The 25,033-nt window shown below is 46.8% G+C and overlaps 1 protein-coding gene across 3 annotated transcripts in view; it reads left to right on the top strand.

Annotated features, from left to right (window-relative positions):
- Positions 1 to 25,033, top strand: part of CEP152 (centrosomal protein 152) — a 318,523-nt gene that overhangs the window by 268,303 nt on the left and 25,187 nt on the right. For 2 of the 3 annotated variants that reach the window (XM_069222500.1, XM_069222501.1), the window contains exons 27-28: positions 11,731 to 11,887; positions 17,045 to 17,148. In XM_069222500.1, coding sequence (XP_069078601.1) covers positions 11,731 to 11,887; positions 17,045 to 17,148 — 261 coding nt within the window. The remainder of the gene's footprint in view (positions 1 to 11,730; positions 11,888 to 17,044; positions 17,149 to 25,033) is intronic. The other variant, XM_069222502.1, reaches the window with a different exon arrangement.

Here is a 25,033-nt window from a genome sequence, read left to right as displayed (position 1 = left end):
TATCTGGCAAACCACATATAAGTTTCTTTTAAAGACCACAACATAGCAGGGGTTGTGCTGGAACAAGAGAGGAACAGGTGGGGAGAAGTGAATGCAGGGTAGTAACAGGAGGTGGGTGAAAGAGAGCAGTGAAGAAGAGGAATATAAGATAAATATAAAGCAGAGCTGGGGATGTCATTGCTATTTAAGTTAATGTGCGGGGGTTGAAAGAGCAACATGGAGTGCAGGGGGTAATGTGGGGCAGGAATTTGAATGTGGTAGCAGCACGCAAGGAAAAGGGTGCAAGAAAAGACATATACTCTCCTGGAACACTGAAAGCAAAAAAAAGAACGTAAATTCTTAAATCATAAAGGGAAAGGTTACAAGTCAACCAGTGAGATGGGTGTTAATGAAGCTATGTTGAAGGAGAGGGACAAACACAAGTAGAGGAAGGAACGTCCTTGAATAAAAGACAAGCCACAGAGAGTGACATAGTCGATCTGTGGTAATTATGGGTGGACTCAAACCCATTGTATGTTTCGGTATGGTCCTCAAAAGAACTTTTGAGAACAACCATCTAGAAGCTTTCTGAGGCAAAACCTAAAGAGTGAGGCTTTCATCATAACTGTTATGGCAGAAATTGTCCTGGCATGAATTATCAACTGTACATTACTTTGTTTACCAACTAAAAATAATTCAGTAATTTATGAGCTGTAAATGGAATTCAGGTGTCATTCTTCAAAGCATAGTCCTTATCAATAAATGTCTCCTTTGGAGCCTCAGCCAATTTCTTATCTACCTAATCCCTGGGTGAAGCTTCTTATGTAGCTAGTAAAGATTGGCTGAAATCGTTAGAAAGGAATCAACATGAACAGTTCAAGGGGCTCGGTATTATCACCACTAATAGGGTACTTTCTCCCCAACTCACATGAAAAGAGCAATTTGTCTACTTCCTCTTCATCTTTTACCACTCCATCTCTGCCAGCCTTGTGAAAGGTAGAGATGCTGACAGACAGTCCTTATATTGTCTGAAATCTACTATGCTACAGCTAGTTCTAGTTCAATATCTTGTGAATTGTAGGAGCCATCCATTCTTTTTATGCACTTGACCATCCACTTTAGACACCACTATACCTGTGATGGGAGATCGGGAGATCCTTTATGACACAAGTCATCTCCAGCTTTGCTCCTAAGAGCAGTCAGCAATGTCTGGGTGTTTGGCACTCCAGGATCACAGCTGGTTTCTTCCCCTGGAGATTCTATCCTTTTACAGAGGCAGACATTATCCCACTCTGAATAGGTCAGCAGGCTTCTAGGTCCTAGACAAACTAGCATATAGAAGCATGCCTATGTAGCCAACAAGCTATGCACACTTCGTGTGATATCCTCTCACCTCAAGAAGAGATTGGAATTTCCAGAAAGTGAGTTGCTTTGGATCTCACTTTTCTGCACATTGTCCCTACAGGGGATGTGGATCCACTGTCTGAGGTTTCAGAACCAGTTTGTGATGGTTCTATTTCAGAAGTAATTTTCAGACTGCTCCTCAGACACAGCCTTCCTGCAAGGTGATGGCTCTCTCGGCGGGGCAAAGGAGCTGGCTCCAAGCAATTGAGTTGGAGTGGCCAAAACAAGGGCCTAAGGAAATGTGTAGGATATCTGCACCTGGCATCAACCTTGCTGAATCAGTAATCAAATACAGATGGGGGGTTGTTGGGACCTGCCTAGTCCTGTTCTCAACTTTCTCCCCTTGAGCAACAGAAACACCAGTCCTTCTCACCCCTGCCATCTACCAAAAGGCAACCAGTGTGTGAGGAAGTACTAATCAACAGACATTTGCTGACAAGGTCTTCATTAAATGTGTAAAGACAGCCCTGTTTCCATCCTCCCTCACTTCAGTGTCTGGATCTCCAACCTCCAGCTATAGGAGTGCAGTGAATGCACTTCCATTGTCTGGGGAAGCTGTTTCTCCATCCACCTTGTGCCATGCTGAACTGAGGGATGTCCGAAATGGATCCCACTGGTCCCAGGACTCTGACTCATACCACACAGAGAGTCTGTAGGGAGTTGGCTCTGTATGCACTATTTCAAAGTAAGGAATAGTATGCACAGAGTCCAAGGGTTCCCCTTAGAGGTAAGATAGTGGCAAAAAGAGATAATACTAATGCTCTATTTTGTGGTAGTGTGGTCGAGCAGTAGGCTTATCAAAGGAGTAGTGTTAAGCATTTGTTGTACATACACACAGGCAATAAATGAGGAACACATACTCAGAGACAAATCCAGCCAATAGGTTTTTGTATAGAAAAATATATTTTCTTAGTTTATTTTAAGAACCACAGGTTCAAATTCTACATGTAATACATTGCATGAAAGGTATTGCAGGTAAGTACTTTAGGAACTTTGAATAATCACAGTAGCATATATACTTTTCAAATAAAACACATATAGCTATTTTAAAACTAGACACAGTGCATTTTTTCACAGTTCCTAGGGGAGGTAAGTAATTGTTAGTTCTTGCAGGTAAGTAAACCACCTACGGGGTTCAAGTTTGGGTCCAAGGTAGCCCACCGTTGGGGGTTCAGAGCAACCCCAAAGTTACCACACCAGCAGCTCAGGGCCGGTCTGGTGCAGAGTTCAAAGTGGTGCCCAAAACACATAGGCTCCAATGGAGAAGGGGGTGCCCCGGTTCCAGTCTGCCAGCAGGTAAGTACCCGCGTCTTCGGAGGGCAGACCAGGGGGGTTTTGTAGGGCACCGGGGGGGACACACAAGTTAGCACAGAAAGTACACCCTCAGCAGCACGGGTGCGGCCGGGTGCAGTGTGCAAACACACGTCGGGTTTTCAATTGGAATCAATGGGAGACCAAGGGGTCTCTTCAGCGATGCAGGCAGGCAAAGGGGGGGCTCATCGGGGTAGCCACCACCTGGGCAAGGGAGAGGGCCTCCTGGGGGTCACTCCTGCACTGGAGTTCCGATCCTTCAGGTCCTGGGGGCTGCGGGTGCAGGGTCTTTTCCAGGCGTCGGGATCTGAGAGTCAGGCAGTCGATGTCAGGGGGAGCCTCGGGATTCCCTCTGCAGGCGTCGCTGTGGGGGCTCAGGGGGGACAACTTTGGTTACTCACAGTCTCAGAGTCGCCGGGGAGTCCTCCCTGAAGTGTTGTTTCTCCACAAGTCCAGCCGGGGGCGTCGGGTGCAGAGTTGCAAGTCTCACGCTTCTGGCGGGAAATGCAGTTGTCTTTAAGTTGCTTCTTTGGAAACAAAGTTGCAGTTTTGGGTGAACAGGGCCGCTGTTCTCTGGAGTTTCTTGGTCCTTTTAGAGCAGGGCAGTCCTCTGAGGATTCAGAGGTCGCTGGTCCTGGGGAAAGCGTCGCTGGAGCAGTTTTCTTCCGAAGGGGGGAGACAGGCCGGTAGAGCTGGGGCCAAAGCAGTTGGTGTCTCCGTCTTCTCTGCAGGATTTTTCAGCTCAGCAGTCCTCTTCTTCTTAGGTTGCAGGAATCTGAGTTCCTAGGTTCTGGGGAGCCCTTAAATACTGAATTTAGGGGTGTGTTTAGGTCTGGGAGGGCAGTAGCCAATGGCTACTGTCCTTGAGGGTGGCTACACCCTCTTTGTGCCTCCTCCCTGAGGGGAGGGGTGCACATCCCTAATGAGTGCCCTGGGGTATTGTAACACGAAGCCTGAGCCTTTGAACCTCACTGCTAGGTGTTACAGTGCCTGCAGGGGGGAGGTGTGAAGCATCTCCACCCAGAGCAGGCTTTTGTTTCTGTCCTCAGAGAGCACAAAGGCACTCACCACATGGGGTCAGAAACTCGTCTCTCAGCAGCAGGCTGGCACAGACCAGTCAGTCCTGCACTGAACAATTGGGTAAAATACAGGGGGCATCTCTAAGATGCCCTCTGTATGCATTTTTTAATAAATCCAACACTGGCATCAGTGTGGGTTTATTATTCTGAGAAGTTTGATAGTAAACTTCCCAGTATTCAGTGTAGCCATTATGGAGCTGTGGAGTTCGTTTTTGACAGACTCCCAGACCATATACTCTTATGGCTACCCTGCACTTACAATGTCTAAGGTTTTGCTTAGACACTGTAGGGGCATAGTGCTCATGCACCTATGCCCTCACCTGTGGTATAGTGCACCCTGCCTTAGGGCTGTAAGGCCTGCTAGAGGGGTGACTTACCTATGCCACAGGCAGTGTGAGGTTGGCATGGCACCCTGAGGGGAGTGCCATGTCGACTTAGTCATTTTCTCGGGATTCCCTCTGCAGGCGTCGCTGTGGGGGCTCATGGGGGGGTCAACTCTGGCTACTCACGGTCTCGCAGTCGCCAGGGAGTCCTCCCTGTAGTGTTTGTCCTCCCCAAGTCGAGCCGGGGGCGTCGGGTGCAGAGTGCAAAGTCTCACGCTTCCCGCGGGAAACGTGTGTTCTTTCAAAGTTGCTTCTTTGTTGCAAAGTTGCAGTCTTTGTGGAGCAGAGCCGCTGTCCTCTGGAGTTCTTGGTCCTAGATGCAGGGTAGTCCTCTGAGGCTTCAGAAGTCGCTGGACCCTGTGGAACACGTCGCTGGAGCAGTGTCTTTAGAAGTGGGGAGACAGGCCGGTAGAGCTGGGGCCAAAGCAGTTGGTGTCTCCGTCTTCTCTGCAGGTTTTCAGCTCAGCAGTCCTTCTTCGTCTTAGGTTGCAGGAATCTATCTTGCTGTGTTCTAGGAGCCCCTAAATACTCAATGTAGGGGTGTGTTTAGGTCTGGGGGGTTAGTAGCCAATGGCTACTAGCCCTGAGGGTGGCTACACCCTCTTTGTGCCCCCTCCCTGAGGGGAGGGGGGCACATCCCTAATCCTATTGGGGGAATCCTCCATCTGCAAGATGGAGGATTTCTAAAAGTCAGAGTCATCTCAGCTCAGGACACCTTAGGGGCTGTCCTGACTGGCCAGTGACTCCTCCTTGTTTTTCTCATTATCTCCTCCGGCCTTGCCGCCAAAAGTGGGGCTGTGGCTGTTGGGTGGGGGGGGGGGGGGGGGGGCAACTACACTAGCTGGAGTGCCCTGGGGTGCTGTAACAAAGGGGATGAGCCTTTGAGGCTCACCGCCAGGTGTTACAGTTCCTGCAGGGGGAGGTGAGAAGCACCTCCACCCAGTACAGGCTTTGTTACTAGCCACAGAGTGACAAAGGCACTCTCCCCATGTGGCCAACAACATGTCTGGTGTGTGGCAGGCTGCTAAAACTAGTCAGCCCACACTGGTAGTCGGTTAAGGTTTCAGGGGGCACCTCTAAGGTGCCCTCTGGGGTGTATGTTACAATAAAATGTACACTGGCATCAGTGTGCATTTATTGTGCTGAGACGTTTGATACCAAACTTCACAGTTTTCAGTGTAGCCATTATGGTGCTGTGGAGTTCGTGCATGACAGACTCCCAGACCATATACTCTTATGGCTACCCTGCACTTACAATGTCTAAGGTTTTGCTTAGACACTGTAGGGGCATAGTGCTCATGCACTGATGCCCTCACCTATGGTATAGTGCACCCTGCCTTAGGGCTGTAAGGCCTGCTAGAGGGGTGACTTATCTATACCTATAGGCAGTGTGAGGTTGGCATGGCACCCTGAGGGGAGTGCCATGTCGACTTAGTCTTTTTATCCCCACTAGCACACACAAGCTGGCAAGCAGTGTGTCTGTGCTGAGTGAGGGGTCCCCAGGGTGGCAGAAGACATGCTGCAGCCCTTAGAGACCTTCCCTGGCATCAGGGCCCTTGGTACCAGGGGTACCAGTCACAAGGGACTTACCTGGATGCCAGGGTGTGCCAATTGTGGAAACAAAAGTACAGGTTAGGGAAAGAACACTGGTGCTGGGGTCTGATTAGCAGGCCTCAGCACACTTTCAAATCATAACTTGGCATCAGCAAAGGCAAAAAGTCAAGGGGTAACCATGCCAAGGAGGCATTTCCTTACAATACCCTTTTAAGTTTTGGCCCAATTGTCATCATAAATTTGCCAAGAGAGATCCCCACGAGGTCTGCAACCTTTGCCTGCAGAGGGACTACTGAGGCTTGCTCCATATTCATCCTGAAAATCTTAAGGCACAACGCCGACAAAGACTCAAGCACTACACCATGGGGACTCAGAAGCAAGATTCTCTTAGAGACCTTGGCCGCTCAAGTGACGACTAGGAGAACGTGGAGAAGGCTGAAACAACAAAAGAAGGAGAAAAGGCAAGAGTGCTGGAGACGGGTGAACTGTCGACACCTAAAAAGAAAAACAATGCAGATAGGTGAAACTAGCCAAAAATGTTTGAGCTCGAAAAGAAAAGGAGGCTCAAAGCAGAAATGGCTGCCCTCACACAAAAAAAGTTCGACCGCTCCGTGAACAAATTCCGCATCCCCACCAAACCATCGATGATTATGGAATCAGGCGATAATCATTCGTCCTTGGATGCGTCAGCAACTGTGGAACCCCACAATGAGGAGCAGGAGGAGTTCCTCGAAATCGAGGGCACAGGGTATGTGCTGGCCTTCGATGAATCCAGCCTTTTCAACTAAACATGGCAGGATCTCTATGCAGATTCACCTGAGGAGAGGGGGTAGACAATTATTGTTTGAGGCCATCATCACCTGATGACCTGGCTATGTATAACAGCATCATAAAAAGAGCAGCAGAGACCTGTATGGTCCAGACGGAGGGGGCATGCTTCCTCTTGGAAAAACTGCTGCCAACCCAAAAAGCAAACTTATACCTACCCATGCCACCTAGCATCCTTGATCAAGGTAGGGAGGCCTTTAAAGAACCAACCAATGCAAGGTTTTAGGGAACGAGATCTGGCACTGGGGACCTGTTTAGCACTGACCCAGTGCACTTTCAGTCAAAACTGCACCAGAAACCAGACAAAAAGTGAAGGGTGACCATGTCAAAAAGGCACTTTCTTACATGGCCCCTCTCCCAGACGAAAGCTAACCTTTCCAGGGGAGTCTTCGTCTTGTAAGTGGAAGAACCTGGAAAGGCCATCTGCATTGGCATGGTCACTACCAGGTTTGTGTTCCACTGTAAAGTCCATTCCCAGTAGGAATATGGACCACCTTAACAGTTGGGCGTTTTCACCTTTTATTTGCATTAGCCATCTAAGAGGCCTGTGGTCAGTTTGAACTAGGACCTGAAACCAAACAAGTATGGTCTCAGCTTCTTCAGGGACCAAGTCACACTGAAGGCTTCCCTCTCAGTGCCACTCCAACTCTGCTCGCTGGGGAGTAACCTCCTGCTAATGAAAGCAACAGGTTGGTCATGGCCATCATCATTGAATTGTTATAGGACTGCTCCTGTCCCCGATTTCAGAGGCATCTGTCTGCACAATGAACTGCTTAGAGTAATCTGGAGCTTTTAAAACCGGTGCAGAGCACATGGCTTCTTTCAGGGCATCAAAGGCCTGTTGACAGCTGACTGTCCAGTTTACCCTTTTGGGCAACTTTTTGGATGTGAGTTCTGCGAGGGGTACTACAATGGTGCCATGGCCTTCACAAATCTTCAGTAATACCTAGTTAAGCCAAGGACTGGCCCTGACTTGTTTCTGGGTTGTTGGAGCTACCCAGTCCAGAGTAGTCTTGATCTTGTGTTGGAGTGGTTGAACGTGGCCTACACCAACAGTGTGTCCCCAGTATACAACCTGACCCTGCCCTATCTGGCACTTGTTTGCTTTGGTAGTGAGGCCTGCCCTTTTCAGAGCCTCATGGACCTTTCTGAGGTGGATCATGTGATCCTGCCAGGGACAGCAATATCATCTACATATGCTGTATTAAAGTCTTCCAACACAGCAAGGACTTTGTTCACCAGCCTTTAGAAGGTGGCAGGGGCATTCTTCAGATCAAGGGGCATAACAGTGATCGGATAATGCCCATCAGGAGTGGAGAATGCAGGTCTTTCTTTTGCTCCTTGAGTCAGGCCTATCTGCCAGTACACTGATGTGAGATCAAACATACTCAGATATTTGGCTGCTCCCAATCTGTCAACAAGCTCATCTGCTCTTGGAATTGTGGGGACATCCGTCCATGTTCACTGCATTGAGACCCCTATAGTCAACACAGAACCTAATGTCTTTCTTTCCACCCTTGAAATGCTGTTTGGGGACTACCACGACTGAGCTGGCCCAGGGGCTCTCTGAGTGCTCAATTATTCCCAGTTCAAGCATCCTGCTTACTTCCGTTTTGATGCTCTCCTTGACATGGTCAGATTGTCTGTATATTTTGTTTTTGACACGTAAACTGTCTCCAGTGTCCCCATCATGGGTACAGTAGGTAGTTCTGCCAGGGGTCAAGGAGAAGAGTTCAGCAAACTGGTGCAAGACCTGCCTGCAGTCAGTCAGCTGCTGGTCAGAGAGGGTGTCTGAAAAGACTGCTCCCACAACTCAGCCATCTTTGGAGCGGCTCACTCTCAATTTTCTGTCCCTAATCTGTGGCCATGATCATGGTCAGTTCAGCTTTAGAAAGACTGGGTTCAAACCGTGTAATGGGTGTCATCGTACCATGTCGGTAATGGATCCACACTGAGTTTGTCTCTGGTGTTTAGAGAAGGATCATAACTCCACTTCGTGTTCCGACTGTTGGGCCATGGCTCCGAACACCTTGAGGGAGAAATTCCTTAAACTTCTTGCGGCCCGACAACCATCTTTGGTCGGCGTGACTCCGAGGAGGCCACGGTCCTGTAGTAGGAGGAGGTTGTGGCACTGCTCCCGGAGCCCCAAGTCCTCTTCCTCGCATTCGAGGTCATCTGATCACTCAGGTAAGGGGCACAAGAAGAAGAAGTCCAAGTGGACTTCACCCTGCCCGCCGACCGACGAGGTGTCTAGGGAATGTTGATGTTCCGAGCGAGGTTCCGCGGAGCCTCCACCAGGGTCGACCTTGCGTGTTCCCCCTTTTCTGGACAGAAAGGAGTGCAACAATGAGAGTGCAAACCCCTCAATCCATGAATGTTCCAACTGGTCAATCAAAATTTCATGATTGCCCATATCAAACGCTGTGAGACAGATCAAGAAGGATAAGGGCAGCAGATTATTTCCATGGCCACTATTAATGCACATTACGTACCATGGCCTTTGAGAAACCCAAGTTGTTATTCTCCAAGAAGGCAGCCAGCTGCACGTTCATAAACTTTTCAACCAGCTTGACTTGGAATGGCAATCTGGATATAGATCAATATTGGGTCTAGCGGATTCAGATTAGGTTCTTCAACAGGACGCCACAGGATCAGTCCAATAATTTATTCAGCAAAAACAGTGCCTCTTCACCACAGGATGTCAACACATTTCGGCTACATGCCTTACTGCAGGCAGTCCTCCAACTCACACCCACCTTTTTAAAACACATGTTGTCCCTCTTCTCTGTTTACTTTCCCCATCCCACAGAGCAATACCCTGATTCCCTATCTATGGGGAGTGCCATCTTCGAATGTCGCACCAGTGGTTTATCACATTCAGTTTTTAGGTTGAGCATGGCAGCGTGCAAGCGCTGCTTTTCTGACGTGTTGGTATGTGTCTGGGCTTTTAACCATGCCCACCACACTCCCATTACTATCACTCGTGCATGGGCTTGCCTTTTGAATATCTTTTCCTTTTGTTTGTAAATGCTTTTCGTTTGTCCCCCCTTTGGGGCGGTTTTCCTTTTGTGTCTCTCCTTGGCGCTCACGGCGGCTGCGACGCTTTGAATCGGCTCGCTTATGTCAACTATTATATTTTTATTTTTAGTTTGTGCTGCAAGAAAAGTCCAGTTAGGAATTTACAATGCTAATAGCTCTAACTCGAACAAATGTGAGACCCATTGCATTGCAGATGCTTGTTTCACATGCAATGTAATCTATCCTATGTCTCTAATTACCAATCTGTATAGCCTGTTCCAAATATCTCTAAAACATACTAAGGTTGGTGCTAAATTATACACTACATTATCATAATATGTGAATAAAAACATATTCATAAATACATTTCCATATATGACCCCTACAAGGACTACCTGTGTGCATCTGAAGAGGTTTCTATTGTATTGCACATACCCATTTCCAATGTTATCCCCATGATAAGTCATATTTCCCATGGCGATAAGTAAAGTACTTAGTGCAAATAAATGTACTATATTTGCATACTCACTGCACTGCTGACACTGACAATGTTCCCACCCTTATCCAAGGGTTTTATAACAATAGAATCATTGTTTCTCAATGCATTGATTTCAATCCAGTCCTTGGCAGTGACAGTTCCTCTACTTTTGGTTCGAGCTCCAGTACCTAATTTATTGATATCTCCCACCACTAATTCATGGAAGATGTCCACTAGATTACCAATAGGCAATTGAGGATTACATTTACTGGACGGTTTAAGATGACTGTCAGTAGATATGTCTGTAACGAAATGCGTTGAGTTGCTTGCTGGTATCAACCACCTCTTTTCTCTGAGATGTTACACTTTGTGTTGCCCCTGTTTCCAATTCATGATATCCAACAACTCAGGAATGTCCCCTATGGAGGAACCGGAGTATTTAATTTCAAATATATTTCCTTTAGTCATTACATAGATAATTATTCTTCTTTTCTCTAGGACAAGAGTTGTTTCTACGGCAAAGAGCTGTAGCTCAGTGGCATTGCTGTTTACTCTGGTCCCCCAAGGACCGAACATGGTTCAGATCCCACCATGAGAGTAAGTAGTTTTTCTGTTCATATTGTCTGGTGTCTTCCAACATATTTTTTGACCCTGTGCCATGGGTACCTCTATTCTCATGCTTTTCAAGCCTTTATGACCTTACTTGCCTGTGGTCCTCCCACAGTTTTTTTGGTGTAGATTATATTCTTACTCACCTAGATTCCTAGAGTGTCAAGTCTCTTTTCTCTTGTTCTAGACTGGTTTGGTCTAGTCAAGGACCTTTAGTAGGATCTGTTCACAGAAACTCCTCCGGGACGGTATTGTTTGGGTATCTATTCTAAGGTAAGGAATCTGTGGCTAAATGTCTCTAACAGATGAACAAATTACTTACCTTTGGTAACGCCTCATCTGGTAGAGGCTGGATCTAGCTGCAGATTCCTTACCAACCCTCCCATCCTCCCCAGTCTGCAACCTGATTAAAGGATGAGGGCCTCCCCTTGAAAAGTACCCTAGAAATTCACAGCAATGGTTAGTATTCATTGTGGCTCTGCGTTCCTGACAAACTGAGTTCTCTTTATATCTCAAAGATCCCTTTCTTGGCATTAAGTGGCCTTCAATAGGAGTTCGTAATAAATTGACACGAAAATGTCTCTTTTTTTGGCAACTTGTTTCCATAGTGGCTCTGCGTTTTTGGTGGGGAAAATAGTCACAGAAGAAACTGATGTCAGTGCGTCGGGTGGGGCGGTTATATAGACTAAGTCGATGTCACGTCCGGTGGACGATGTCAGTTTACAGTCGCACAATGCCCTCGTCTGATGCGCAGAGGTACTGCTGGCAAAAATGTCCAAATCCAGTCTGGTGCCTGGGGAGAATTGTAAGGTAAGGAATCTGCGGCTAGATCCTGTCTCTAGCAGATAAGGCATTACCAAAGGTAAGTAACTTGTTCTTTATTTTTTTTTATGCATTTACCCAGAGAGTGAACCATTACATTTTTGGGTGGAATTGTTCACCCTTGTACCTTAAGTCTTCTGTCAGTCTTCATTTATTTTTAAGTCAGCCTTGCATTTGAAGTATTAATTTTGTGGAGCGCTATGGTGTATGTTTCTTTCTTAATTAATTTTAATTTGAGGTATTCCTTTCTTTCTTACATATGTAGATGATATGCTTCGTTACATCCAGGAAAGTAGAGAGAGAGCTGCTGAAATGCTCAAAGCAGAGGTATTAAGAGAGCGTCAGGAGACAGCCAGAAAAATGCGTAAATACTATTTGATCTGCCTACAACAACTTTTAAAGGATGACGGGAAGCATGAAGGGTGAGTACTATGTGTTGGAAAAATACCCACTTTCTGGCATGGTTACCCCACTTTTGGCCTGTTGTCAGTATGTTTTCGACTGTTCACTGGGATCCTAATAACCCGGACCCCAGTGATTATGCTCCCTCCCTTTAAACTTGGTGGCTTGCACCACACACACCCCACATTTGGCATACTGGTTCCTCCTGATAAGTCCCTAGTATATGTTACATAGGTACCATTGGCACTGGGGCACCAGGGGTCCCCGATGGGCTGCAGCCTATATTATGCACCCCTGGGGAGCCCACACAAAGTGTATCTGCAGGCCTGCCATTACAGCCTGCGTGAAAGGGTGCATGCACCCTTTTCACTACAGTCACCCCTACGGAAGGCCCTCCTAGGCCAAAGGGCAGGGCGCAGGTACCTGTGTGTGAGGGCAACCTTGTATGATCAGAGGTGCTCCCACGAACTCCAGCTCCATTCTCATGGACTCCATGAGTGTGGGGACGCCATTTTACGCGTGTACTGGACATAGATCACTACCTATGTCCAGCTACATAATGGTAACTCTTAACCTAGGCATGTTTGGTATCAAACATGTCGGAATCATACCCCAATACTGTTGCCAGTATTGGAAGTCTGATTCCATGCACTTTGGGGCCCCCTTATGGGACCCCCAGCATTGCTCCTACCCACTTTTTGGGGCTTTCCGGACAGCCCAAGCTGCTGCCACCCCTCAGACTGGTTTCTGCCCTCCCGCTGCTTGAACAGCTCAAGCCCAGGAAGACACAACAAAGGATTTCATTTGGAAGAGGGGGTAACACCCTCTCCCTTTGGAAATAGGTGTTACATGGGTTAGGAGGGGTAACCTCCCCTTGCCACTGGTATGCTTTGAAGGGCACATTTTGTGCCTTCCTTGCATAAACCAGCCTTCACCAGTTCAGGGACCTCCAGTCCCTGCTCTGGCACGAAACTGGACAATGGAAAGACCACTCCCCTGTCCATAACTGCCCCGGGGTGGTGCCCAGAGCTCCTCCAGAGGGTCCCTTGATTGGGCCATCTTGAATCCACGGTGGGCAGAGGCCTCTGGGAGCACCTGGCTTGGTGACCAATCCCCCTTCCAGAGCTATTTAGGGCCTCTTTCTTGGGTGAGTCCTCCGATTCGGCTTGCAAAATTCCAGCAGGAGGACTCTGCAACTTCTACTACAACTTCTGGCTGCTGGAACTGCGACTGGACCCTCCAGGAACCAGCAATCTGCTTCCACGACTATGACTGTGCTTGCAACATTGTTTACACAGCGCCTTCCAGCTTCTGCAACATTTTCTCGGCTGTGCATCCTCTGAGTGCGGCAAATCTTCGGCCTGCACAAGAAGGAATATCCCTTGGAGTGAAGGAGTCACTCCCCTGCATCTGCAGGCACCCACTGCAATGACGTTGGCTGCCTGGATCTCCTCTCATCCTGAGCTGAGTGGATCCTGCATCATGGGTGGTGGTCTGGAGTGGTGCCCTTGGTCCAGTCTACCATCTGTCCAACTTTAATGAAGGTAAGCCCTTCCCATGCAGGACAGTACCCCCGTGCACTGCGTCTCTTGCACCTTCCAAGCTTGTTGGCATCTCCTCCAAGGGATCTTCAGGCTCAGTTTAGCCCCAACCCCCAGCACACTTCCCTGCGACGCACAGCCCTATGCATGCTTCTCCTACAGCATGGGACTCTTCTTCAGTTGTGCTGCGTGGGCTCCTATGCGACTCCTCGGTCCTCCTCCAGTGGGTCTCCTGTGGGAGCTGCCTTTTCTTCTGTGACTCTCTGCCCTGCTGACAGTCCCCTGAGACTCCCCTCTGTGGGTTGAGCCCTCTTGGACTTGCTGTTCCACAGCAGCTCTACTTTTCTTCTACTGCGACTCTTGCCTGGGCTTGGTTGTGGCTTTTCCACACCACAGACACACTGCAATCTTTCATCCGGCGTGGGACATCGACTGCATCCTTCAGTAACTCTTCACCAGCTCCAAGGATGCATTGGCGACCGTCTTCACCCTACTATCGACCAACTCCTGCAACCAAAGACGGATGAGTAGTGGCTCCTGCCACCACCGGACACTTCTGCGACTTCTGGACTTGGTCCCTTTCTTTTTCAGGTCTTCCTCTTCAGGAATCTACCGCTGGTTTCTTGCAGTCTTGTCTGGGTGTTGCATTATCTTCACTTTCAGTCCTTTTGGTCGTTTGGGGAAAATAAAGTAACTTACTAATTTCTTCCCAGCCACTAGGTGGGGACTGTGGTACTTACCTTTGGGGTTTCCTAGTTCCCCCAGCTCCTCTCTACAGATTCCACTTACCTGGGTGAGGGTCCTACATTCGCATTCCATTTTTTTAGTATATGGTTTGGGCTCCCCCTAGGGTCACTATTCTATTGCTATTGCCCTGTTTTCTACTGCCATTTATGCCTATTTCTGATTACTAGTGTACATATTTAGTGTGTTTACTTACCTTCTATTGGAGAGTAGCCCATCTAGTACTTCTGGCAACTGTGTCACTAAAATAAAGTACCTTTATTTTTGTAACACGGAGTGTATTTTTTCATGTGTGTAAGTGCTGCGTGACTACAGTGGTCATTGCATGAGCTTTGCATGTCTCCTAGCTAAGCCTTGGCTGCTCATCCACAGCTACCTCTAGAGAGCATGGCTTCTAGATACTGCCTATACTACACTAAGAGGGGATATCTGGACCTGATATAAGGTGTAAGTACCTCAGGTACCCACCACACACCAGGCCAGCTTCCTACATTGGGCAGTACTGGTAGTGGGAGGGGAAGCCGTACCAGTAAGCCGTCCTCTGTTCCTAGAGGGTTGGTTGAGAGGGTAACTAAGAATTGGGGTTGATCCTCCTCTGCTCACTCATGTCTCCTCGATATCTGAGGGGGGACACAATGTTCAACTTTAGGTGAGGGTTCTCTAGACAGGGAGATCAGGCCACTGAGACAGGAGGTGGTCAAGCTGAGGCAGCAACAGCTATCCCTAGATAGGGAGGCCTTGGCAGTAGAGAGAGAGGAGCAGGGTTTGGGGTTAGCACCCCATGGTGGCAGCAGTGTTAGTTTCAGGGAACCTAGGGTCAGGGATGAGTCTTTTGACTCCGAAAACATGAACAAGGTTGACCCCCCCCCCTTTGGAGGTGGGCCTGTAAGGTTCAGAGGGTCCCCAAAAGACAGTGGGCAGTCAGCGAAGAAGATGCAGACAACTACACAGTGCTCAAAACAGCCCTTCTGGGTGGGTTTGGGTTAACCACTGAACAATACAGGATAAAGTTCAGGGAGACGAGGAAAGAGTCCATCCAAATTTGGGTAGATTTTGTAGACTGTTCTGTGAGAGTTCTGGAAGGCTGGTTGTGTGGGAGCAAAGTCGGTGATTATCAAGGCTTATACAACGTTATTCTGAGAGAGCATATTTTGAACAACTGTGGACTTTGATCTGACCTCCCCCTAAGAATTGGGAAAGAAGGCAGACAAATGGGTCTGCACCAGGGTGAACAGAAAAGCTCACACAAGGAGTGCCCACAAAAAGAAAGATACAGGTAAGCATCAGGAGACGTTGGGCACAAAACCAAAGAGTCTTCATCAGGCCCACAAAAATTCTCTGGGGGTGGGGGCAAATCCTCTTCCTCTAGCTTCAAGAAACCTTTGTACAATGTCTGTAAAAACAAAGGCCATAGGCCAGCAGACAGCTCCTGCTCTAAGAAAGACACCAAGCGAACCACTGCTACCATCCCCACTTCTACTTCTACTTTGAGTGCCCCTAGCAATAGCAGTAGTGGTGGGACTACTAACAGTAGTCAGTCTAAGGGTGTAGCTGGGCTCACTTTAGGGACTGTAGTGGGGTCTGGGTTGGTTAGAGAGACCACTGAAGCAGTATTAATCTTTGATGGGGGCATTTACTTTGCCACCCTTGCTACCTGTCCCCTTAACATGGGTAATTACAGGCAGCATCCTCTGATAAATGGTATTGAAGCTGAGGCTTACAGGGACACAGGTGCCTGTGTCACTATGGTAATTGAAAAACTGGTGTCGCAGTGAGCAACACCTTCTTGGTCACCAGTACCAAGTGACTGACGCCCATAACAAGGAGTATAGGTGCTGCAGAAGTTCTGGCATCCAAAATCATCCCTATATCATTAGTATGTGCTGTAAGATTTACGCTCTAATGCAGGATCGAAAGTCTGATTGGTGCTTGTTAAACACATATTATCCTCACACTGCAAAAAGTGGAAGAAGAGAGATAGGGCGATAATCAAAAAGAACATTTAGTTCAAGTGTTTCCGTTTTCAAAAGCTGCGTAATGCAATTTTTCAAAACTGAGATGCAAGTTACTCTTTAAGGAAGTTATTTATTACACTTCATGGTATTCCAGGGAGAAAGAAGGGGGCCACCTCCATTAAAATACTGATAGGACAAGGGTTGAAATAAGAGATAGGACAAGGGTTGAGATAAGAGGCTGATCTGATCATGGACATTTGGAAATCCCCTTCTTAGTAACAAGGCTAAAGTCAGACCACTCTTTCCACAGGGGGGTGTCTTGTTCTAAACTTCCCGTCCGAGCCCCTTTAGGTGTGAATGTCAATAAAACAGAAGCAATCTTGGTCTGAAAGAAATCAGTCAGATCTGAAGTGAACATTTGTGTAGGAGGTAAATGATAGGTGCTTTTTACTAAAGACTTACATGCCGCAAAAGGTTCTCTAGTGTGATTATTAGCAGACAGGGTTTTATTGCGACTCTACAGGTTTTCAAAAGCTCTTAAACATTCTGAGATCCGATGTGTACGCCCAGCTTCAGAATAGTAGTTTCTCCAGAGCCTCTCAGGCTTTTTGTACTTCCTTTTGCCTGAGATAATTCTTCGGTATACCAGGGAGCCAACAGTGTTTTGCGATATGTAGTCCTATTTTTAAGTGGCAACACCTCATCAAGAGCCCTTCTGATCCAAGAATTAAAATGCTCCATAGACACATACGCTGTAGTCTGGCTGGATATTTGGCTTAACATCTGCTGATTAACTTAATAAGAGCACATTGTGGTGATTTTGTTCTTCTTTTTCTGTATTTGTCGGTCCATTACATTGATATTTAAGAAAGAAACTGGGATTAAAGGCTTATTGAAATACCTATCTTTGACTAATACTTACATCATTTCCTAACAGTGCTGAGAAAAAAATTATGAATGCTGCCAGCAAACTTGCTACCATGGCCAAAGTGTTAGAAAGTCCCATGACTCACAAACCGCACAACAGACATGCACAGTCAGGTAGGTTTTAAGGATGTATTTCACACTTTTTCAGGATTGATGACATTCAAAAAAATATATTTTATCAGTGTTCATTCTGGCAAACTTACCACAGTAAGATTCATGTGTTTCTGTTACTATTTAATGACTCATCTGAAGATCCCTTTTGAAATAATGTTGTTCACCAGCATAATCTACCAGCTCAACAAATACAGGTTGCAGCGTGATTCTTTTCTGGATTCTTTTTCCCACCATCTAGTGGTTGGGTCCAGAATTGTTGTTTATGTATTCATTTTTTTATTATTATATTTTTTTGTAGTGGTAGTCTGCCACCATCTGGGGATGCGGCCGTCCCTTTGTGAGATCAGTCATATGTCCAGTAAGTCCCTGTGCATGGTCACGGTTAAACCCAGCATCTTTGGCATGTTTCTCCCTTAACTGCTTTGCCTTCAGTCTTCCTCTTTTGCTGCTGTAGTTGTTTTTGCTGGCTTTAGGACTCTGTGCACTTTACCACTCCTAACCAGTGCTAAAGTGATCATGCTTTTCCCTTAAAACATGGTAGAACTGACTAAAACCCAGTTGGCACATTTAAGTTACTTATGTCCCTAGTAAAGTGGTACTACATGTACCCAGGGTTTGTACTAGTAATGCTACTAATGGGTGTGCGGCACTGATTGTGCCACCCACTTAAGTAGCCCATCAAACATTTCTCAAGTCTGCCGTTGCAGCCTGTATGTGCAGTTTTTAAACTTCCATTTCAGCTTGGCAGAATAAACCTTTAACCAGGACTAAATCTTCCTGTACAGCCCAGAGGGCAGCATGCAGTGCATTTAAAAAGTAGGACGTACTTTTAAGTTTTACATGTCCTTATACTGAAAAACTCCTACATTTGTTTTTCAGTTCTGCAAGGCCCACCTCTCCCATAGGATAACATCATCGTTACTTTATTATCTTCAATAAGCTGTATTTTCCAATTAGGAACGAGTAGAAAAGTTGAGTGTGGTGTCTAGAGAATTATAATAAAAAGCCCTCTGGGCTGCTGTGTTGACCTGCTGTTCCTTAGCCTGGGTGAGAAAGTCTGGACCTGCATCTTTTGAACCCAAGACCCCAGTGAATCCAAGGACTAGTTGGCTGGCCTCCTGACCAGTGCCTCAGGGACAGAAGACTCCAGCAATCTGGAGCCCAGCACCTGGCCTCTGCCAGCTCTGAGTCCTAATCTGCCAAGTGGTGCCACCCCAGTCCTGGACCCTTGGAAGTGGGCTTTAAGGTGCTCTGCCAACCCGTCTGTGGATGCAACAGAACTGACGCATCTGCTCTGCTTCTCAGCACAACAACAAGCAGAAATGATGCCTCGCCTCTGCTGCATGGACTTTTTCCGACGCAAGGACTTTGCATCACAGCCCCATCGGAACCCCTGACGCAGGCCCTCGCATCTCAAGGCTCTCGTCAATAGCAGCATGACGCCAGACTCAAGATTGCAAGTCCTGCAGCTACTGCAGTGGCACACCCTCGACATAGGACATTACCATGCAAGCCCCCTTGTTGATGGCATCCCTGATGACAGCGTGGAAACTTGCATCGCAGCTTCGCAGCTCCTCGGAACTGATGCTGCTCGACGCAACGTCAACAAGGGCCTCACATCACCTTGGCTGTACAATGCATCCTAGACATGGGACTCCACAGCCCTTCACAATCAGGATTTAAGATACTCTTGTTCAGTGGGCCTAGTTAGGTCCCTGTAATGTGCAACCGTGGCTGGGGAATTATGGTGGATTGGGTTGGGGGGTTGGAACCATCAAGGGAAATGGAGACCACCTTATTTATGTTCTGCCTTAAGTTCCACTACAAGTTTGCTCAAAAGAACAGCCCCTACGTCTGCAATCTCTGCTTGCCTAGGGACCAATGTACCAAAGGCTTCAATATGTGTGCAGAGTTCCAACCAAAGACACTCAGGAACAGAGTTGGTCACACTATGCAATGATGCAGACAAAACCGAAGCAGCAACTTTCCCTCAGCAACCTCAGTCTGCCCAGTGATGACAGCAATGAAGAAATAGGTGGCGGAAAGGGAGGAGTCTAGAGTCAAGGACATCGTCGACAACTTCGAAAAAGAAAAGCCATGAAAAAGGTGCAGATGAACAACAAGCACAAGAAAGTCCTCTGATTCATTGTGAGCCAGATACACTATCAGTTCATGATACTCCCCTTTGGAAAAATTCAGCTCCCCGTGTGTTTACCAAATGACTGTTCGTATTAGCAGCATATTTGAGAATGCAGAGGATGCATCTCTACCCCCACCCAGACGATTTTCTGGTAAAAGCAAACTCATTCAGCCAATGCAAAAGGAGCACATGAGCAGTACCTATATACCTTCACAAAATGGGATTTTCACTCAACTTGGAGAAATCTTCGCTGACAACAGCGAGGGCAAAATACATTCCTGAGATCAAGACTCCATTCCCAGCTAACATATTCTCCACTACAAGAAGGATCCTGGCATTGTCTGAGCAAATGTGCCTGTACCAGAAGGGGCACTCTCTGACAGGAGAACTGTTGGGAAATGTATGGGCATGATGGCCATTCTGCTAATTATCCAAACAAGACTACACATGTGACCAGTTCAGGAGTCGTAACAGAACAAATTATCTCAGGCAACTGGAAGTTGGGAAGACTTAGTGGTTATTACAGTTAAGGAAGAAAAAGAGATAGCATGATGGAACTTGTGTAGCATAGCAGTAGGCAGGTCTTTTATACCACTAACTCTCTGTGTGACAATCATCACAGATGCATCATACAAGGAGTGGGTAGCAAACATAGGGAATCTAAACATCAGGGGTTTGTGAAAACTGGAACACATAAATGTGTTGGATCTGAAGCCAGGTTTCCTGGTGCTTAAAGGCTTTTATGCACAGGTAAAAAGAAAACAGTACAAATCCAGACTGACAACACAATTACAGTGTTTTACCTCAACAGTGGTCGGATTGTTGTATAGCTATTTTAGCCATGTTTTAGGCACGTTGTTTTATGTTAACTAGGCCTGCCGCTGTGCACTTTAGCCCTGTTACATTTTATTCAGCATTGCTTTATTTTCCGAGCAATAGCAACCGGTGCGGTGCTGTTCTATTGTCTTTATCTCTTTGTACTTTCGCCTAGGAAAGCATTACGTTCTTAGTAGGACATTTATTTCACTTTGTGCTTTCTCCAAGGCTACAGTCAGATAGGGTTGCTGTCAAACGTGGTATGCTGTGTCTCCAACATTCACAGAAAACACACACTCATATGTGTACTCCCAAGGGGGGGAAACCCGAAGGGCCGATTAGGCTTGCTACGCTGTGCTCAGACATAGTTTAGGTAGGAAAAACATATACATCATCCCTAGTGACAGTGTAGTATGACTATTTTTGTGTTTCACTCTCTTCGTCACTTGTTTGCTTTTATTGTGTTTTATCATCCTAGTTTTTGCAATACTTGCCTTTTTATCTAAGATGCAGTTACTTCAATAAATCCTTATTGAACTATATCCTGCCTCTGTTGTCTTTGCCTGTATGAGACTCTTTGGTAACTGAGAGAAAGGACTGGGATCTGATTGACCACGATTTCCCTGAGGAATCTTCTTGTCATGCGCCCGGTTGCCACAATCATCTTGGTTAGAGATGAGGCACTACTAGTTAGCCGGAGAACCAGGATTAGGCCAAAAGGCATCATAGTGTGGAATCATACCCACCATCCATGTGATCCTGTCTCCCAAATCCAGTAGCCTCATTAGCATAATGAGAACCTATGCGAGAGTATATGCTGTCAAGTTTGGCCCAAGACATTATGTAGTGGTCCATTCAAAAACACATAACACTAGGAGCAATACACTTGCAAGCATACAAAACGTAGAATTAGTCAGACTAAGCAGACAAGCCAGCGCCTTACATGAATGCAAATTAAAATAACCAATATTAGAAAAGGCTTTTAGAGAATGGGAGGTACCAGAGTTAGACGTTTTTTGAACCCCAGAAAATGCAAAACGGCTAGACTTTGTTATCCAAGTACCCACACCACCTGTCACAAGGAATGCTCTGTTGATAGACTGGTCAGAAAACATTGCATACTCATTTCCTCCAGTATTAGTGATACCATTGGTGACTAAACAAGTGCAAGCAATTACCTGTAGTATTACTTTTGCAGCTTGAAGAATTTTCTGGATTCACATGTGACACTTCCACTTCCCCAGAAATGGTGTCTTAAACACAAACAATGTTTGTTATTTTTGCACAGCATACAGTAATCCCAAAGATAGCCGCCAAGGAGAAAAAAGAATCTGAAGATGGCCACTGTGCACAGGGTCTTCAGGGGCACACTTCTGATGTCACAAGGGACATACAGGATAGTGGCTGACAAAGTCCGCAACCACAGCCCAAAAAAAGACAGCTCTGGACAAAACCACTAGATGGAGAGTTAATGCACAGCATGTCAGTCCAGAACATTTCTCAAGCAGGTTGAGGAACCTATTTGTTCCTTCAAGCTGCTTCAGATGCTTCTCAAGACTCACTATCTGCTTCAAACATGTCTCGGCTCCTGTCCACGGACTTTGGCATGAGGCTGTAGCACAACCGCACACCACTCATCCTTGTTTCTGAGTTCCTAGATTCTGATGGATCCTTTTAACTACTCTCTTTAAGACTATACCCAGGCTAGATCTGCTTTTTAGCAGGGCTCCTGCGAGCTGGTATGTGGCATCATGCAGCTCTGCAGTCACTATTTATCGCTCCTTAAGTGACAGAGCATAGTTGCATAAAAGTGCCAACCTATGTGCTGATGCCCGTGTCATTACGTTTCTCAGTATGGGACCTCTTAGGCACAGCGTTGAACAACTAGTTGGGACAGTGTGCTGGATTGTAACTTGGGACCTTATTATATGTTGAAGAGGCCACTTCACGGAATGGAGCGGGCAGAGGGCAGTGAAGACTCTGGGGTCTGGAAAAGTGTTCACCAGCTGTAGCGTTGCCAAAGGTAAGTAACTTGTTCTTCTGATGGATACTCTTAACTGCAGATTTTGCAACATGGATCTTTCCTGAATTCATATGCTGTCCATTATTTTGCCATCTAGTGGTTGGGTCAAGACTTGTCTTTGTATACCCCCTATCCCCCCCCCCCCCCTCCCCCCTCCCGACACCCCCACCTCCCACCCCACCCCAATACCTAAGAGTCATTGACCATTGGGGTTCTATCCATCCATCTGTGACACGAGAAGACTGTCTCAGAAGCCACTTTGCATAGTTGCCATCTTCAGATTCCATTTCTCCTTCACTATTTCGTCTGGCTGCAGAGTGAGAATGCAGAACACGCTGGATGAAAAATCAAGGTTTCATCTATGGATTTTCACCCAAACATTAAAAATCCTGAAAGAAAACCAAAAATGAAACACTGTCTTCGCAGGAAGAGGTTTTCCACTGTGAAAAAGAACTGTCCGTTAGAACTACATTAGCCATGTGGACTGGAGAATGCACATCGGGTTGGAGCATACACCCTTTAAATTTTGCCCAAGGGACAGCTACAAGGTTTGTAACCCTTGTCTACCAAAGGACCACAGTGAGGAGGGCATTGCCGCAAATGCTGACTTTTAACCAAACCCAAGATACTGAAGACAAGGGAGAAGTAGAGGTGGGATCATTGCACCATGGCACAATCACTGAAAACATTGCTGAAATACCTTGATCTGTCCATCAATGAGAAAACCTTCTATAAATAGGAAGTACAAGTAGTGGGGTCTGGCGTCACAGAGGTTCTCAAAACCAAGAGGTAGAAGGTGCCGAATAAGTCATCAAAGGACATTGAGGTGAAGAAGTGCCAGGTAACATCACAGGGGTGCCATGGGGCCGAGCCAAAGCATTTAGAATTAAGATTCCTGAAGACTACTCCAACACCAAAGACAACAGTGATCAAGGGTAAGCACAAACAAAGGGAACCCTACGGATCGAAGTCAGAGTACACCATGAGCTGTAAGCTGTCAGAACCAGCGCATTTTAGGGCCACAGAGCTCCAAGACAAAGAGGCCTCTGCGCCAAAGAGGAATAGCTCGACGCCGAAAGAAACAAAGGCTCAAAACCCAAATGGGGGCCCGCATTAAGAGAAAGAGAGAGTTCAGTGATTTTCTGAAGACGTACCTCATCCCACAAATCCCTACACAGAAAAGGATCAGGAGGTGGACCAGGTGGGTCTTGAGCCTCTGAGAAAACCTGAGCCCCAAGAGGATGAAGAGGAACTCTTCTATGAAGAAGAAGAACCCCCTGAAGAAGGAACATTTGAGCACGTTTTTCTGTAAGGTCCAGAAGGGTGGCAGGATATAGAAAAGAGATTCCCCTGAAGAAGGTGTGGACACTTACTCCTCCAGTCCCTCTTTTCTGAATTACATTGCAGTGTGCAGCGCCTTGGTGAAAACGGCAGCAGACGCATACGAGTGGTCAACTAGAGGAGTAACAGATGGAATTGTGACTCTCCTACCACCACAGAAGAAAAAACAGTTCCTCCGAGTGCTACTAAGTATCCTGGAACAACTAGGAGAGCCCTTCAGGGAACCAGTGGCAGCCAAAGATTTGATAAAAGGGTGAAGAAGAAAATGTAAACACTCCCCCAAAGATCCATCCTACATTGGAGGCTATGTAGGGGCATACTGCATCATCGTGGCCACTGCATTCTAAAAGGGCTATGCTGCCACTACCACGGGCCCTCCACTAGAGAGGGAAAGCAAGAAGATTGAGATGGTGGGTCAACAAATGGAGAATCCTGCAGCCATCCAATGGCACATAGCCAACTCTAACATCGTCTTTAACAAATCTGGCTGCTAGCAATGGAAAGAGATGAAAGAGCTGATGCAGCACCTCCCAGAGCAGTACCAAACAGGGCAGAGAGGCTCCTCCAAGAAGGTAAAGTAATCTCCAACACATGACTGTAGTAATCACTGGATGCGGTGGAAACAGCTGTATGAGGGCACCACCTTAAGGAAACATGCACGGCTAAGAGTCTCAGGACTTGGGAAGAAGATGCAGGCATCTGTCTTAAATATGCCCTTAACGGGTGAAAACTTGTTTGGCCCAGCAGTGGACAACTTACTGCAGGAGATGAAAAAGGTCAACAAGATTGCAAAAGGCCATGGCACCTTTTTTAATGCAGGAGGGCCTTCTAAGGAGGGTCGGCACAAATAAGATAACCATCAGAAGGGGAATAGCACAATGAGCCACCCCTCACACCAGTTTTGTGCCATAAACCAGATCACAAAGCGTACCATCTCAATGGCACTACCTGAGTGGCACTACCTCAGCAGAGCAAGACAGCCCTTTTGAGATAGAGCTAGGGAAAGAGGTGCTGTGCCGTTGAGAGAAGGGCATACAATCATCTGACTTACCATCAGACCCACCCTACACTGAGCATCTGTGGGGGTAGAATCAAAGGGTTTTTGCCGAATGAAGAACAATTGCGGGCCACAAATATACTCTAAATGTGATCCAGCTTTTGTATTGAGTTGTTAAGATACCCAGCACACAAGGACTTCCTAAGCAAATATATAATGGAATGGGTCCCAAAAGACCAGGAAAGCCAAGGAATCTACTCTGTTTATTTCCTAGTGCCGAAGCCAGACAGTACCTTCAGACCTATTCTGGATGTTCATGCCCTAAAGACACAAAAATCCAAGATGATTATACTGCAACAGGTCATCCCAAGCCTGCGGATGAGAGACTGTATGGTAACCATAGATCGTAAGTCTGCCTACCTGCATGTGCAGATGAACAACCAATACATGAACTTCTTGAGACTCCCCATGGGCAAGGTATATTCAATTAAAGGTCCTAACCTTTGGGATCAAATCTTCAACAAGGGTATTCACAAAGTGCCTTGTGGTAGCTGTGGCACACTTGAGA

This window comes from Pleurodeles waltl, chromosome 3_1, assembly GCF_031143425.1.
Source record: "Pleurodeles waltl isolate 20211129_DDA chromosome 3_1, aPleWal1.hap1.20221129, whole genome shotgun sequence".
NCBI lineage: Eukaryota > Metazoa > Chordata > Amphibia > Caudata > Salamandridae > Pleurodeles > Pleurodeles waltl.
This window is presented reverse-complemented; position numbering and strand designations above follow the sequence as displayed.